At 45.3% G+C, this 14,059-nt stretch overlaps 1 protein-coding gene across 1 annotated transcript in view; it reads right to left on the reverse strand.

Moving 5' to 3' along the window:
• Positions 1-1,596: 1,596 nt before the first annotated feature.
• Positions 1,597-14,059, reverse strand: part of LOC142968280 (cysteine-rich motor neuron 1 protein) — a 30,246-nt gene continuing 17,783 nt past the window's right edge. The window contains exons 6-15 of the mRNA XM_076108092.1: positions 12,733-12,936; positions 11,726-11,854; positions 11,211-11,364; positions 8,074-8,195; positions 6,451-6,669; positions 4,876-5,091; positions 3,504-3,725; positions 2,586-2,702; positions 2,186-2,364; positions 1,597-1,885 (exon numbers count right to left, since the gene is read on the reverse strand). Of these exons, the coding sequence (XP_075964207.1) occupies positions 1,691-1,885; positions 2,186-2,364; positions 2,586-2,702; positions 3,504-3,725; positions 4,876-5,091; positions 6,451-6,669; positions 8,074-8,195; positions 11,211-11,364; positions 11,726-11,854; positions 12,733-12,936 (1,757 nt within the window). The 3' untranslated portion in view covers positions 1,597-1,690. The remainder of the gene's footprint in view (positions 1,886-2,185; positions 2,365-2,585; positions 2,703-3,503; positions 3,726-4,875; positions 5,092-6,450; positions 6,670-8,073; positions 8,196-11,210; positions 11,365-11,725; positions 11,855-12,732; positions 12,937-14,059) is intronic.

The raw sequence follows: 14,059 nt of genomic DNA on the forward strand, positions 1-14,059 counted from the left end.
TTGTATTGAGAAAATTGGCAATGGATTGAGAACTCTGATCCAAAACCTTTTTCCGATGAAACCCCAGTTTGTTTCGTAACGCTCCTCAGATTCCCTCCTTCCCTGTACTCATCAGATCGGTGCGGAGCCTTTAGCTGCAACAGCGTGTTCACTTGAGTGGTTTAACATCTCCGTGGGCTTAATATGCCTATCAAATCCCTGATTAGGGACTTTATCCCCACAAGAATCCTGCAGGGAGCTCTCTATAAAAAAACAAAAAAAAACACACTGGCTCCAAAGAAAAGTGCTACGTCTCTTTAAAATGCTCTGTAACGTGTATCAGTGTGTACAGTTACTAGCGAGCTCCCCATACACTCTTCCACGGCACATAATTCATGTTTATGTGAAGGGTTGATGAGAACTATCAGTCACGCTGGACAACAATATCTATGCATCTTAATATTGGGTGAATATATTACTGCTTTTAGATTCCTTGATAGGGGCGAACACAGATATTGAATAACAAGATATGCATTAAGGCTATAGAATTAAGGCTTTAAAATGAATCAGTATTAACTATCTCTAACATTCAGTGTGAACAGTAGCTCCACACACAGCTGTGCATGAAGTTATGAAGGGAGGCATGGTATCGCATTCCTCATGGGCCCAGATGAAGCATCTGGCACCACTCTGCAGTAAATAAAATGGATGAACATCACTCCACTTAAACTCTGTGCTTTTTTTGTAATGAAGTACGACTGAGTCCTTCTGGAAGAGCCGAGGTCGGATGAGGCTGAGGGGAAAGATGAAGCCAATTGGCTACTGTATTTTAGTTTAGTAAATGGAATGACTCGGCTCATTTGAAGGTAGAAACGAGGCTATTATTTGGGAAGCGTGTCCTTCCTGAATATTGATCGTGGGAATGTTTAGACTTGGTAATTTCACAATGTTTCAATCTGACCCCGCGGAGACACCCATTATAAAAACGAGAGGTGGCCAAGAACAACACTACAACTAGTACAAATACCTTGGAAATATACAAAAACTAAGACAGAAACCACACATTCTTAAGAGGAGGTTGGATCTGGGGGTCTGTATAAAGCCTGTTGACTTGATTTGGCTGCTGAACCCAATTTGATCCAACTGGATTTTCAGTTCCTTTGGCCTCCCTGCTAATGAAAATGATTACATCCACGAAGCACTGCTGAACTCAGGGGGAGGGCAGCATCCTCTACGCCCCCTTTTAACTACGGCCCAAACCCCTGTCCTAAAGCTTTTTATGCTCCTCTTATTGCCTCAAAGTTCCAGTTTCAAAGGAGGCTATGACAAGCAATAATATTACAATGTTCACAGTCAAATTCTGATTCATACAGAGGAGCCTCTTTGGCTGCCTCCCTCTCTGTTTTAAAGCAGAGCAACGGAGTGGCTGTGTCCTTTATATGTCCACCCGTCCGTACACCTCCCATCGTCTCGCTCCACCAAAAAGAAAGAATATGGACATGTATTAAAAGAAACGGAAGTCACATGCTTTGTGTCTTGCAGAGCATCCTCAGGTTCACACAGACAAGAAGGGTGGGAACAAGGCAGCGACGTCCAAGGTGTGTGTGTGTGTGTGTGTGTGCACCAGTCACCATGGATACAGCAGTAAGAGAGAGTGGGAGGTGGCGGACAGCTCTGATCTGCAGAGTTTGAGCTGCGTTTTTTTCTTTCTTTAGCGCGCCGTCCAGTTGTTGCCCATGCTCAGCTTGGCCCTGGGGATGGTCATCTTGTCCGCACACGAGGAGCTCATTCCTGGAGAGAAATGGATGATGCCGCACTCGTTCTTCACATTCTGAAATTTGTTCTCCTTGGAGGGCTCCATGTAGACCACTGAGTTCTTGTTGACGTGCTTCTTTAGGATCACCGTCTAAGCGGGAACAGGAGAAAGAGCACAATACCTTGTTGTTAGACTGACGCCGTAATTCAAGTCTCCATAGCTGGTTGGTGACGAAAGCTTACGAATTAATGTCAGCTCGCGCGAGATGGCTTCTGATCATTTTCTGACACCACAACCGCATGTCATGGTAGAGTTGACAACTCCCTGTGGTCCATCCACAGGTTTACACTGTCCACGTTATTTATATGAGGGAGTCTGTCTAATGTATCCTAGTTTCAAGCCTTCAGAACCAACAAACAGATTCATGTAATTTATGGAGTAACTTCTCACCTTCTTTGGTGCACTGTAGCAGGACATCTGCACCCACTTCTTTTTCTTGTTGATGAGTAACGCCACAGCGATGAAGATGATGATGGCCAGGAGGAGACCTGCCAGGATCCAGGCGGCTGATTGGTAGATGACGGCCATCTCCGTTTGGCTGGGGTAATTCTCACCCAAACCTCGCTCATCTGTGGGACACAGACAACACTGATATCAGATATCAGTCCCCCCCCAGAGAGCTTTTTCACTATGGTGCCCATCCCATTTAGCAGATCTGAACGGAAAACAGTTTATTCCTAGTGTTTGTCCATTAATCATTGTTTTAGTTCAGCATGAGTTAGGCTAACTTTCAGCTCTCCCAAACACTCTTTATAAGTATAAAACATATGCATATTCAATGAGCAGGTACCTGTATCAGCAGTGATGGGCGGTACAGTGACAGTGGTGATCCACACCGCACTCTTCACTGTAATGGCAGCTGTTGTCTTGGGGGCGTTGGTAGACACCGTCACTGGCGTTGTAATTTCTGTTCAAACAGGGGTAAGATCTGTTACCAATATCGCTGGTGTGATGCAAAACATTCCAGACATCAACCTGCCAACCGTGAGTTAGTGTATGAAACCCCGTGTCTCTGTTTGTTCACAGGCACCGTCCCCTTAACTTCAACTGTACAGATTTGTAAAGGCAATTACGTCAAAAGCTCTGTTGTCCACGGGGCAAACAACAAAAACAAAGGCCCGAAAACGGCAACATATCGGGGTGAACAATGGGAACCTATGCTGAGGGTTTTCCTCTATAGGAAAAGCGGACATGGAGCTTTGCCTTCCTGTGCCGCCGCAGAGAGAGCGTCGCGGGCCGCCTCACCCGGGGACAGGAAACACGTGTGAATGTGCGGATGCTCGAGGAATGTTTTTGCTCCGAGCGGACCGTGTGTGTATGTCGCATGGAATGTTGTTGCGAATGACGGGTGTTTGCCCATGTAGCGCCAGAGTGGCTGCGTCTAACGAGCAAACGCGTACACATTCAGTCTGGAAGCTGGCATTCCCTCAGTTACGCCCTCTTTTTGACATGTAGCGTTATGAACTATAACTTTCCCAACAACAGGCTGTGCCTTGTTCCAGTGGTACCACTTGTTATAAAAAAGGGATGGCAGTTTTGCACAACTTTGACTGTTCTTGTTCTCAAGTTTGTGGAAGTGTTACATAAACTACATATAAACTCAAAGTTTATTTTGAATGTAATACAAAAAAATACACAAAGTGGCATCTTTGACACAAATACTTATAAAGGCCTCTTTCTCTTTAAGGAGGCGCACCTACATACTCACCGAGACAGTGTGGGCAGCACTGGCCCTTGCGTAAGACGGGCACCCTGCAGTTGGCAGCCAGACAGCGCTGAGAGAAACACTGAATGGTGCCGTTGTTGCAGGTGCAGCTGGTGCAGGCGTTGGCCTTCCAGGAGTCCCCAGACAGCAGCACGTCTCCATCGCTGGTTATGCAGTACTCCTGCTGGCTGTTGTTCACTGGCAGCAAGGGGCTCAGCGTCTCCTCTGTGGTTGCACACAGGCATGAAACGGGTTAATAATGAAACACACACAAAGGTTAAGGTAAGACACGGGGCTGTGTGTGCTACGTCGTGTTGCAGTCTATTTCCTCCACTTAATAGGAGTTGGCAATGTAAGCTTATAGCCTAAGTTTAGCTTTTAGAGAATTGCCATTTTCAAAGAAAACCCCTCATTTTGTCTGAGTTATACATATCTGCTTCTTTAGTGGCCTGCTTCAGCATGACTCCTGCATTTATCCCAGCTGTAAAACATCTCAATCCACTAAAGTTATTGGGGGTTACGTTCGAGATAAGATGCTTTACTGTATGTTAAACACAGACACAAGTCCCTCCATATGCCAGAAGTCACTTTAGTCGAAGGCCTTATCTCTCCCTCTCGTCAGACCCCTCGCGGGCCTGAGATCTATGACTTTAGATAGCGTGTACACACTGCACTACCCTACTGTATACATGCATCACAGCGCCTGTCAGTGAGATATGTATTATTCCCACATTCCTGGTGACCGGGCCCATGCATATATCAAAGGCTAGCCTCTGACAATCTGCTTTTGTGAAGGGAGATGCAGGGAGATAAGGCGGGCCCGGCATTCTCAAGGAGCAGCTCTCAGGCGCAGTCATGCGTTGCTGATTTTTGGGCCTCTTGCTCGGGAGTACTTGGGATATGTTGATTCTAAATGTATGAGAAGAGGCTTGAGAGTTTGGGTACAGTCGTAAATAAAACATGTGTGTGGTTTTGCCTTCGCCGAGACGTTTGTGTCAAAGTTTATTCCCATAACCGGAGGAATAGGAGAGATTCAGTGATATCAGTTACATTCTCGTCCTTCCAGCTATGAGAGAGTTGGGTGAACCTCCGCTGTGGACCACTGGGTGAAAGTCGTCCACGTGTGCTGCAGCCTGCCTGGAGGAGCACTATGTAAATCCAACCGGTCTTGGCTGGTTTCTTTATGAGACCGTGTGCCTGACATTAAACTGCTCGACAGAGTGCAACATGCAAGACCTTCCAAAACCACATGCTGATAGCACATCCAAAACAGATTTATACTTCCCCACCCACTACCCTTGTAACTTGTGACGCCCACTGAGTTTTTATCTGAAATTACCACTGCTCTTCCTGTAGCCTTTTCTCTTTCTGTTACCTGGGCATACGTGACAACAGGTGTCCTTGTTCCTGATCGGTGTCTGGCAGAGAGCCGGGGGACACACTTCGGTGTCGCACAGGACACGTCCCTTCCTGCAGGTGCACCGTGTGCACTCGTCCAGGTTCCAGGTTTCTCCCTCCACATAGAATTCCCCCCCAGGTGCTCTGCACACCACCTTGTCCATCCCCTCTAGCTGACCGCTGCCTGACTCATCTACAGTAGAAAGAGGAGGGAGGAAAAGAAAGGAAACAGTCATGTGTGTGCCATTTCAAATTCAGTCTAGTCCGGACCAAACAAAAATTCATTCATAGCAATAACTCCTACACGATGAAGTACAATCTCGAGAGAGTAAACGGAGTCATAGGTTATTAGAATAAAGATGCATGGGACACCACTAGCCATTAAAAAGAAGCCTCGGGCAGTTTTTGGGTGGTGTCCAAGTTGTGTTTTTGACACTGGTTTAGTTAAAAACATCTTTCTGTCCAGCAGAGTAGCAGACATCTGCAAAGAGTTTGCCTGTTTGTCCCCTGACTGCAAAGTGTGTGTAGCTCCTGAAAGTTGTAGACATTCTTTCACTCCTAAATATTTGAACAGCCAACTGAGTCACTCCTCCATAAATATCCCGAATGAGTTGGAGGGTTGTGGATAAAAAAAAAAAATAAAAAAAAAAAGTGTGGGTGTGGATCAGTGTGCCTTCCCTTTTTAGAGAAACAGACAGAGACTGTATGTCAGAGAGTTTAAGTAGCCTGCAAGTCTAAGGCCTAAAAGCTAGCTAATGATCCAAAGCTCTCTGTTGAGTGAGCTGATAGAGGACTGTATACTTTGTGTTGCCAGATATGTGTGTGTGCGCGTGTGTGTGCGTGTGTGTGTGCACGTGCAAACAGACATGTGTATTAATTACAACTAATTTCTAACAAGTAATTGAGTGTCAAAGGGGAAGGGGACTCTGAGAGAGCAGACCTCCCTCAAGGCCAAGCACTATCTCGCAATGTTAACGAAAGTGAAAAGTAATCTGTGTATCCTGTGATTCAGAATCAGAATGTGTGGGTTCTTGCTTGGGAATCTGGCAAAATTGCGACAGTACAATTTAGACAAACAGAAAAACAAACCAAACCGCTATCATAACCTCCTTGGTGGAGATAAAAAATGGTTAAAATATTGTATGTCGACACATGGAACGGTGACCTTGATGTTGAGGGCTTTATGAGAATGAAAACAAATGCACATGAAACAGTGAATCTGAACTTCCACCAGTGGTAGAACGTGCCTTTTCCAAATGAAGGATCAAACAGGCTGGTTAAAACTTTTGTAGTTTTGGCCATCATTTTTATTGAGGGTTTGTTTAAAGCCGTCTCACTGTGTTATGTTTTATTCTTCTGAGCGATGACATTTCCAGATCACGAGAATTAACTCGATGACTACAATTGTTTTAGCTTTTTACCAACAGGAATAATGCCCCAAACTAAAATAAGAACCAGACATTGTCTTCAAACTGGATGTAATTTAAAACTGGCAAAAAACGTTTTAAAACGGGATCTAAAATAAAGTCACATTTGAGTTGCAGAGACTTACCCTCACAGGTAGGACAACACTGGTCAGGCCTCACAACTGGATGAGAACAGCTGGGCACGGGGCAGGATATGAGCACGCACATCTCCCGTCCGGAGTGGCAGTAGCAGTCGCGACAACCGTCGTGCCAGCCGTCGCCTTCCTCGTATCGGTGCCCGTTGGAGGTGAGGCAGTAGCGGGGAATCGGGGCAGGGGCAGTGGTGCTTGGGACGTGGCCACTTTCTAAAGACAGAAACAAGAAAGGTTCAGACATTACTGGGGTGGCTGAGGAACGTGAAACAGCTGTGCGACACTTCAACAAAACAACATAGCCTGCTATGGCAAGGTATCCTATAAATGCACTGTGGAATTTCATTAAGTACATTTATGATTTACAGTCAAATGTGCCAGTATTATTGTATTATGTCCAATTTCATTAGAGGCTAAATTGAGAGCTAAGTGGTTGTGGTTCCATATACCAGAACAAGCCCGAGTCTGGAATATTTCATCTTCCTTTATTGCCTATTTATGTCTCAATAATCCATTTTCAATCCAGCCACAAATAAAGCTTGAACAATTTTTGTCAACTGACAAACAAAAACTAATAGGTTGTAGCTGAGGTAATTGAGCTAATCAAGGGGCCCGGCAACTGGCAACAACATGTGTTGAACTCAGCACGGCTCTCAACGTTTGTAGGACTCCACTGGGTTTTGGAACAAACACAGTGAACTAAATAGTGTTGCAGAGTCCAGGCAGATGTTTCTCGTCTCTTCTATTTATATCTTTATAAAACACACACGACAAAAAAAATTGCTTCCAGAAAAAGTTTCTTTTCCTTAAATATTTCAACAGTCCACGGATAGAGACTGGTACGAGAGTTTCAAAATCAGGTAAGCAGCAGTTTATAGGCGTTGGTCTGTGTGGCGTCCCTCTATTTGTGGAGATGAGGTGCCAGCTGCACTGTTCAACTCACCATAGGGAAAACCTCAGGTATATTTGAAGCTGAAATATTTATAATACAGCTAAACTGGCAAAATAAACACATCTCTTAAAATGTGGCGCAGCATAAATATGGCATCTGCAAACTTGCTTTAAACTGGGAAAGGGATCTAATTAGAGTTGCACACACAGTACCTGGCTGAAGCTAAACACCAACAAGAATCAAAACAAGCACACATAAAAGTCTCCTCAGAAGAGCACCAGAAGGTCACAGGAAATCAAAGCTGCAGCTTAGAGGCAGGAATTCAACGTGCTAACAGAGCTCTCCTATCTCAGTCCATCGTAACGCCCCGTACGAACTGTAGTTATGTATCAGAATATATATATAACTCTTAAGATGTAGCTATGTAGCTATGATCAATTGAAAGTAGATGTGATGTATTGGTATATATCGGAAGTCTCCCTTTTTTATATTGAGATTTGTTATGTTTGATTGAAAACTTTGGCCTGAGACTGGTGACCAACGGAAGGTCAATATTTCCAAACCGGCACGGTTCGTCCTCTGAGGATCATGAATATCCACAGTAAGCTAAATTGTCAGGAATAATCAATCCCAATATCTTGTGATAGCATCAGCAATCATCCCCAAACCATTCTCACATTATTGCTATTGCGGTTTTATCCGGTTAGAACTATTCAATCAGTTACCTTTACACATGCAGATGGAGCAGCCCTTCCTGTTCTGTCTATAGCCGTCGTTGCAGTGCTTGTCACAGGTGAAGGGAGGACACTTGATACAGCGACACATCTCACAGCCATGCTTGTTCCTCCTGTAGGGCAAAGAAATGATGAAGCACACACGTAAAAAAAAACGAAATTACTTGAAGCACGTGACAGGAAGTAAAAGAAAAAGACACTCCTGTGCAGCTCGAATAGTTTAAAACTGGCTTTCCCATTGAGGATATCTCCGAGATGAACAGAGGCCCGGGGAGCATCGTGGTGTTGTAATTGAGGGAAACCCAGATGCTCAAGTCTGGTATAATCAACATCTGGACCTGCTTTCCCCTCTCTATATTAGCCGCCTTTGAAGAAGGCCTAATAAAAGGCCAACACGTGACATCCCTGTGGTTTGCACATCATACCAACCCAACGACTTTGGAAGGAGCAATCTAAAGCCAATTCAGATGCTTTCAATTCACTCTGTTGCCATCCTTATTGCTCCAAGAGCCTTTGGCGGACGTACAAGAGCCACTAAGAACAGCGGTGAGACAAGAGCTAATGGGGGCGTGTTGATGGGGGAGTACAGAAAGGGACAGTAAGAGAGGGAGAGATAGGGCCTTCTGGTGGTCAGGCATGAGCTGTTGTCTTGTTGTCTTTAACTAAACTGAGCAGAAAGGAAACTTGAGTCAAGTTGTCAGAGCAAAGCAACAAGGGATATCCTCACATAGGAGCATTGTGTATAAAAGATGTGATGAGCTGCGGGGTTGATACTAGTGGAAAAACCCAGATGAAAGAATGACCTGTATGTAGACGTCTCTCGTCCTGGGAACCTTCTCCATCCCTCCCTGTCTCATTCAGCCTCCCTCCCTCGCGGTAAGTGATGATACCCATTATTATGAAGCCATGGCCTCACTAGGGCTAGGTAATGACTCTATTAATCTTAATCTGCCAGGGCAGCATAAATAAAAGAAGCCCTCGAAACCCACGGACGGTGCTGTGTCCCACAAAGAGGACAGAGCATCTCAGGCTCAGCACACAGTGGACCCTATCTATGCTGAAACAGCAATAACAGCTATTGAAACAACATTGTGAGGGCTCGGCCAGTGCCTCACTGTACAAATACAGAGACAGAGAGTGCTGCGACCTTAGAGCAAGGCTTTGTTTAAAGATGGTGTGTGGAATGCCAAGCAGCGCTTTGGGCTCCAGAGGGATGGAGGGGCCCCGGGGCCCTGGCACTGCTGGCTCGGCACAATTTCCAGTGTGCAGCAACTGTGTTGACCAGAAGAATGCCATTCACGACCCGAGAGGTCACAGGGATGATTTTTTTGAGCTATGATGGACGGAAAACACAACTTCAGCCGTAGAAACTGCACTGAGAGTGTTCTTCACCTGGACTGTTAACACCAGAGAGCAGTGCTCAGTACATGGTTACACAGAGTGTACACGCATCCTGTTTTGGAGGCCTGCAACTTGAATATGTTGAATATGTACATTACAGTACACACAGGATGTCATCAATATAAACACAGAGAGCCTTTGCGCCTTTGGTTTCCTTGTGGTGGCTGCATGCAGAGGTCCTGTGTGAGAAGACAGATCTGCATTGTAAGGCTGGCAAGCTCTTAGAGGATTTCAGACTTCTGAGGCTAGACCAAAACAGCTGCTTATGAAGGATAAAGCCACTACTTCCTGCTCTTCTTTTCCCCACAGGGCCCTCCTCATCCTCTCTTCTGTCCCCTCCTCTGGTATCCCACACAGGCATGTCGGGCCCATCTCGAGCTTTGGCTCCGCAGAGCAGGGCTGAGGTACCCGAAAGAATCACAACTGCATACGTTTCATGAAGGCCGCTTTTGTCCTGATGCGTTTTTTGATCGTTGTTTTGACACGGCGCGGTGATTTATGAAATGAGAGTGGAGCCTGGAGACCGAGCGTGCCGGTAGAGAGCACTTCCAGATGTTTGATTGGGTAAAATGGGATTAGGAGGAGATGCGTTGCAAGGGGCTGAGAGGCTGGTGAGGACCTCACAGTGAATTACTCACACACAAACATGCACACAGATTTAGAGACCTGGGCTTTGCCACCAAGGTAGGCCCTTTGATCTTGGATGCCAAACTGTTGCTGCAATAGCCTGTTCCACTTCCTTTAGACCAGGACCAAACAGGCGCGGACCTCTGGCCATCACTTGATAATATAAGTATTAAACTTGTAATCCAACCATACCAATTTGAATACAGGAGGTTAATGGTATAGCCAAAAACAGATTTTAAGGTGCAACCATTTTCCCTTGCATTGTACACTATGAAACTGATCGCATCTCACCAACATAACAGAATTTCCAAACATCACTATCCGCTTAGATTTTTCTGTTTTATGAGAATGTTAAACCAAAGTGTATATTTCCTGATCAATTTGCATGTTATTATACCTTGGCATGGTTACAGAAAAATACTGCATCCATCTTAATAAATGACTGATTCAATGCACCACACCCAGCCAGCTCGCTACATGACAAACCCCCGATGTTCGTGACCTACAGTAGGGCCACGCTCTGGGCACGCTGGGTCTGGCTAACATGCTAAATGCTAATGTGCTCGTGCGGATCCTCCAGCAGTGACTTCTGTGTTCACTGAGGAACATTTACCTTCAGTGAGGTGTGTGAGGACCTTCTGCTGTTTGAGACTGTTAATCTCTGATGTGATGATGGAGTCTCATTCATCTCACAACGTTTTGAATCTGAGGAGCGCACTGGGACCAGAGAGGCCGATTGGACTGCTTCTATTACGCGTTGAGAATGAACGAGTGGAGAAGTTGAACCTGGAGCAGCAGACTGTGGAGGACTTCGCGGTGCCGTTCAGACAGGTGAGTACCACACTACACTGCTAAACTCTCCTGATGAAAACGTCAACAACCACTTCGTTCATAGTAAAATGCTAAAAAAACGGTGCAGTCTCTCATTTGCTGAAATATATGTTGTATCAAAAGTAATCTATTTAAAGTAACAATACTTGACATGAGTACAATATATTCGTGCTCTTTCCACATCTGCGGATGCCTTTGAACATGTTGAAAACACGGATGAGAGATGGTGGGAGAAATGAGAAAGCCACAGGGTGACAGGGCGTACTTACACATATCCATAGGGGCAGGTCTTAGTGCAGGTCAAGGGGCGGCACTTGGACACGGGAATGCTGCATTCACACACCTCACAGCCGAAATCATCCGTCTTGTATCCCACTGGGCATTGGAGGGAACAGTATTTTCCCAGGTCAGGGCAGGAGTCATCTGAAAGAGTTGAGGGAGAGGTCATCTGACCAGGGGCACAACAATCCATCAAAGGCAAAGGCACGAGTGTCTATGGGGCTCCTCACAGGAACATTCTTGTGACTGAGAACCATATAAAGACTGTAGCCAATGTATGCAAATAAACTGTCATGAATATGCACATGTCTTTGTTGCTGTCTAAACCAAGTAGGTTGGCAAATTGTGTCGATATCAGCATGAGCCAACGGGTAAATGCAGCGCTGTATGTCCACCATTATAATACAAGAAGCAGCGTGTCAGAAGAGATGTATGATCTTCATGCTACTGCAAGTCAGTCCCTGGAACTTTAAGGTTCAACGTAAAGCGAGGAAAGTGAACTTACTGTTGAGGCACTGGCAGAGCAGACATCCATTTATGTCTGGTTGAAAGCCGTAGGGGCAGTCATTCCCTGACAGGGAGCAGTTTTCCAGGGGAGGGCATAGCAGGGGGCTAACTGTTTCGTAAGAAGGCTCTAGAGAACAAAAGAGATGATGGAGGGGTAAGAACTTTGCATGAGAGCAACAGTATAAAAAACAAGCTGTGATTTATTTTATGACTTTCTCTCTCTCTCTCTTTTTTTTTTTTTTATATATATGTGTGCTATATATCCCCTCAGGTGTTCTTCCTCATCGATGCTTTTTGTGCCAACTGTAATAGCTGCCTATTTACACTGCTCTTATTTTGGACTAAACAGTGATTACAGATAAATGTAGAGCAATTACACCAGGGTGGGTAGCACTGTAACGGGGGTTCTACCTCTCCGTCTTATTGCTTGGAACTGTCTCCCATTAATAAGTTGAATGTGTCTGAAAAGCCTGCTTTAGCTCGAGGACTACCAGTGAGGACAATAGAGTGTCCCCCCATGGTATGGAGTTCGACAGCCCGGACCCCTCTTGAATCAGGGCCAGCTTCATTGTGAAGCCACACTGAGCGAGGCCAGTTTGGAACACACAGACATAGCACCATAGCCATTCCCGTCAAACGTCTGTTGCCACGTTCAGTGGGAGGAGCAGCCCAACGAGCTGTAACTAATTACGCTCACAAAAAAAAAAAAAAGGATCCACTCCAATTATCCAGCCTACTGCGTTATAAGCACGGCGCAGGCTCACACACACAGGTGGGTCTCATTTTGGCGGGCAGGGGTAATAAAGGAACACAAAGAACCCTGCAGCTTAAAGAATGCTCTGTGGCCTCCTCTTTAATGAGCCCATGCCGACACGGCCTCTGTAGCAAAGCTGCGGGGCCACAGGAGCCTCCAACATATGTGGTATGTGGGATAATGTGCGCCTCATAGCTGTGAGCTATACGTTAGATGTGATTTAATATAAAAAGGCCAACACAACGCTCTACCTTCACAGAAGGGACAGCACTCTCCGGGGATCTTCACAGGGTATTGGCAGCTCTGTTTGCAGGCCATGGCCGTGCAGTGTGGTTCTCCATCCACACACTGGCAGAAGGTGCAGTCGTCCTCTTTCCACTGCTCCTCGTGGGCCCGCAGCTTGTTATTCACCCAGCAACTGGCCTTAGTGCTGTCCATCGACAGTAACTCCACATCTGAGAGGACAGAAAGACACATTGTGGGTATGGCTGGGGCAATATATCGATATTAAATCGATATCGTGAAAGGAGACGGAATATCGTTGATTTTGGATATCTTAATGAGGCATAACTGTTTTCTTCTCCTGGTTTAAAAGGCTGCGTTACAGTAAAGTGATGTGAATGTTCTTGCTGTTCTATCATTTGCTTTTACCCACTTCGTCATTATATCCACATTTCTGATGATTATGTATTAAAAAACTTAATTGCGTAAACATTTTGTAAAAGCACCAATGGTCAACCATTAAATATCGTCATCGAGGTATTTGGTCTAAAATATTGTGATACTCTCCACATCGCCCAACCCTAATTGTTGGGTGAGGAAGTGAATCTTTGATCTGATTCTCAGCAAAGTCACATGTATAGTTTGGTTTGGCTATGACTTGAATTTAAACCCAAGCTACAGTCCAATTAACCTACATCCTCTACTGTAATTGAATTAACAGGAGACCGAGTGAGAGCAGAGCTGAAGGAAGCAGGATACTCCATGAGGGAGCTAAGACGATATGGAAACTGGCTTGTCACCAAGATCTGTTGAATTTAGATGTTTTATCTACATTTACAAGTGGGGAGAGGCCCCTGGCTTTGCGACAACATACAAAGGGATTTAAATTGAAATGAGACATGTTTTATGGTAATGCCGTGTCGTCCTGAGAGAGATTTGATCATTGTAAAAACAGCAAGCGTGATGACGTTCATAACTGCTGGTCCCCACAGTGTCCGCTCACCTTTTGACTGAAAGCTTGAACTCCTCCATGTGAGTTTCAGCCGTGACCCCTCAGGTCGAAGGTGTTTAATAGTCCGAAGCAAAAGAAAGCACTTTGTATTGAGGGAGCTACATTTTTAGATCCGTGGGCATTAGTTTGGGACAGTTTCAAAGCCAATCTGTGAGGCCATTCTGCTCGGCTTGAGGTGGTGTGTGATGCCTGAGCCCAACTCTGGAAGCCTTTTTTTAAATTTACTATAAACCGTTTTAATTGTTTTTGTTACACTGTTTATTGGTAACGGAGGAAGGTTAGAGGTCTCAGCATTGTCTCTGTGTGTCAGCGTGAAACTAAAGTATGTTCATATTTCAGTGTGT

The sequence above is a fragment of the Anarhichas minor genome, unplaced genomic scaffold, assembly GCF_050575085.1.
Source record: "Anarhichas minor isolate MPS153535 unplaced genomic scaffold, ASM5057508v1 ptg000040l, whole genome shotgun sequence".
Lineage (NCBI taxonomy): Eukaryota > Metazoa > Chordata > Actinopteri > Perciformes > Anarhichadidae > Anarhichas > Anarhichas minor.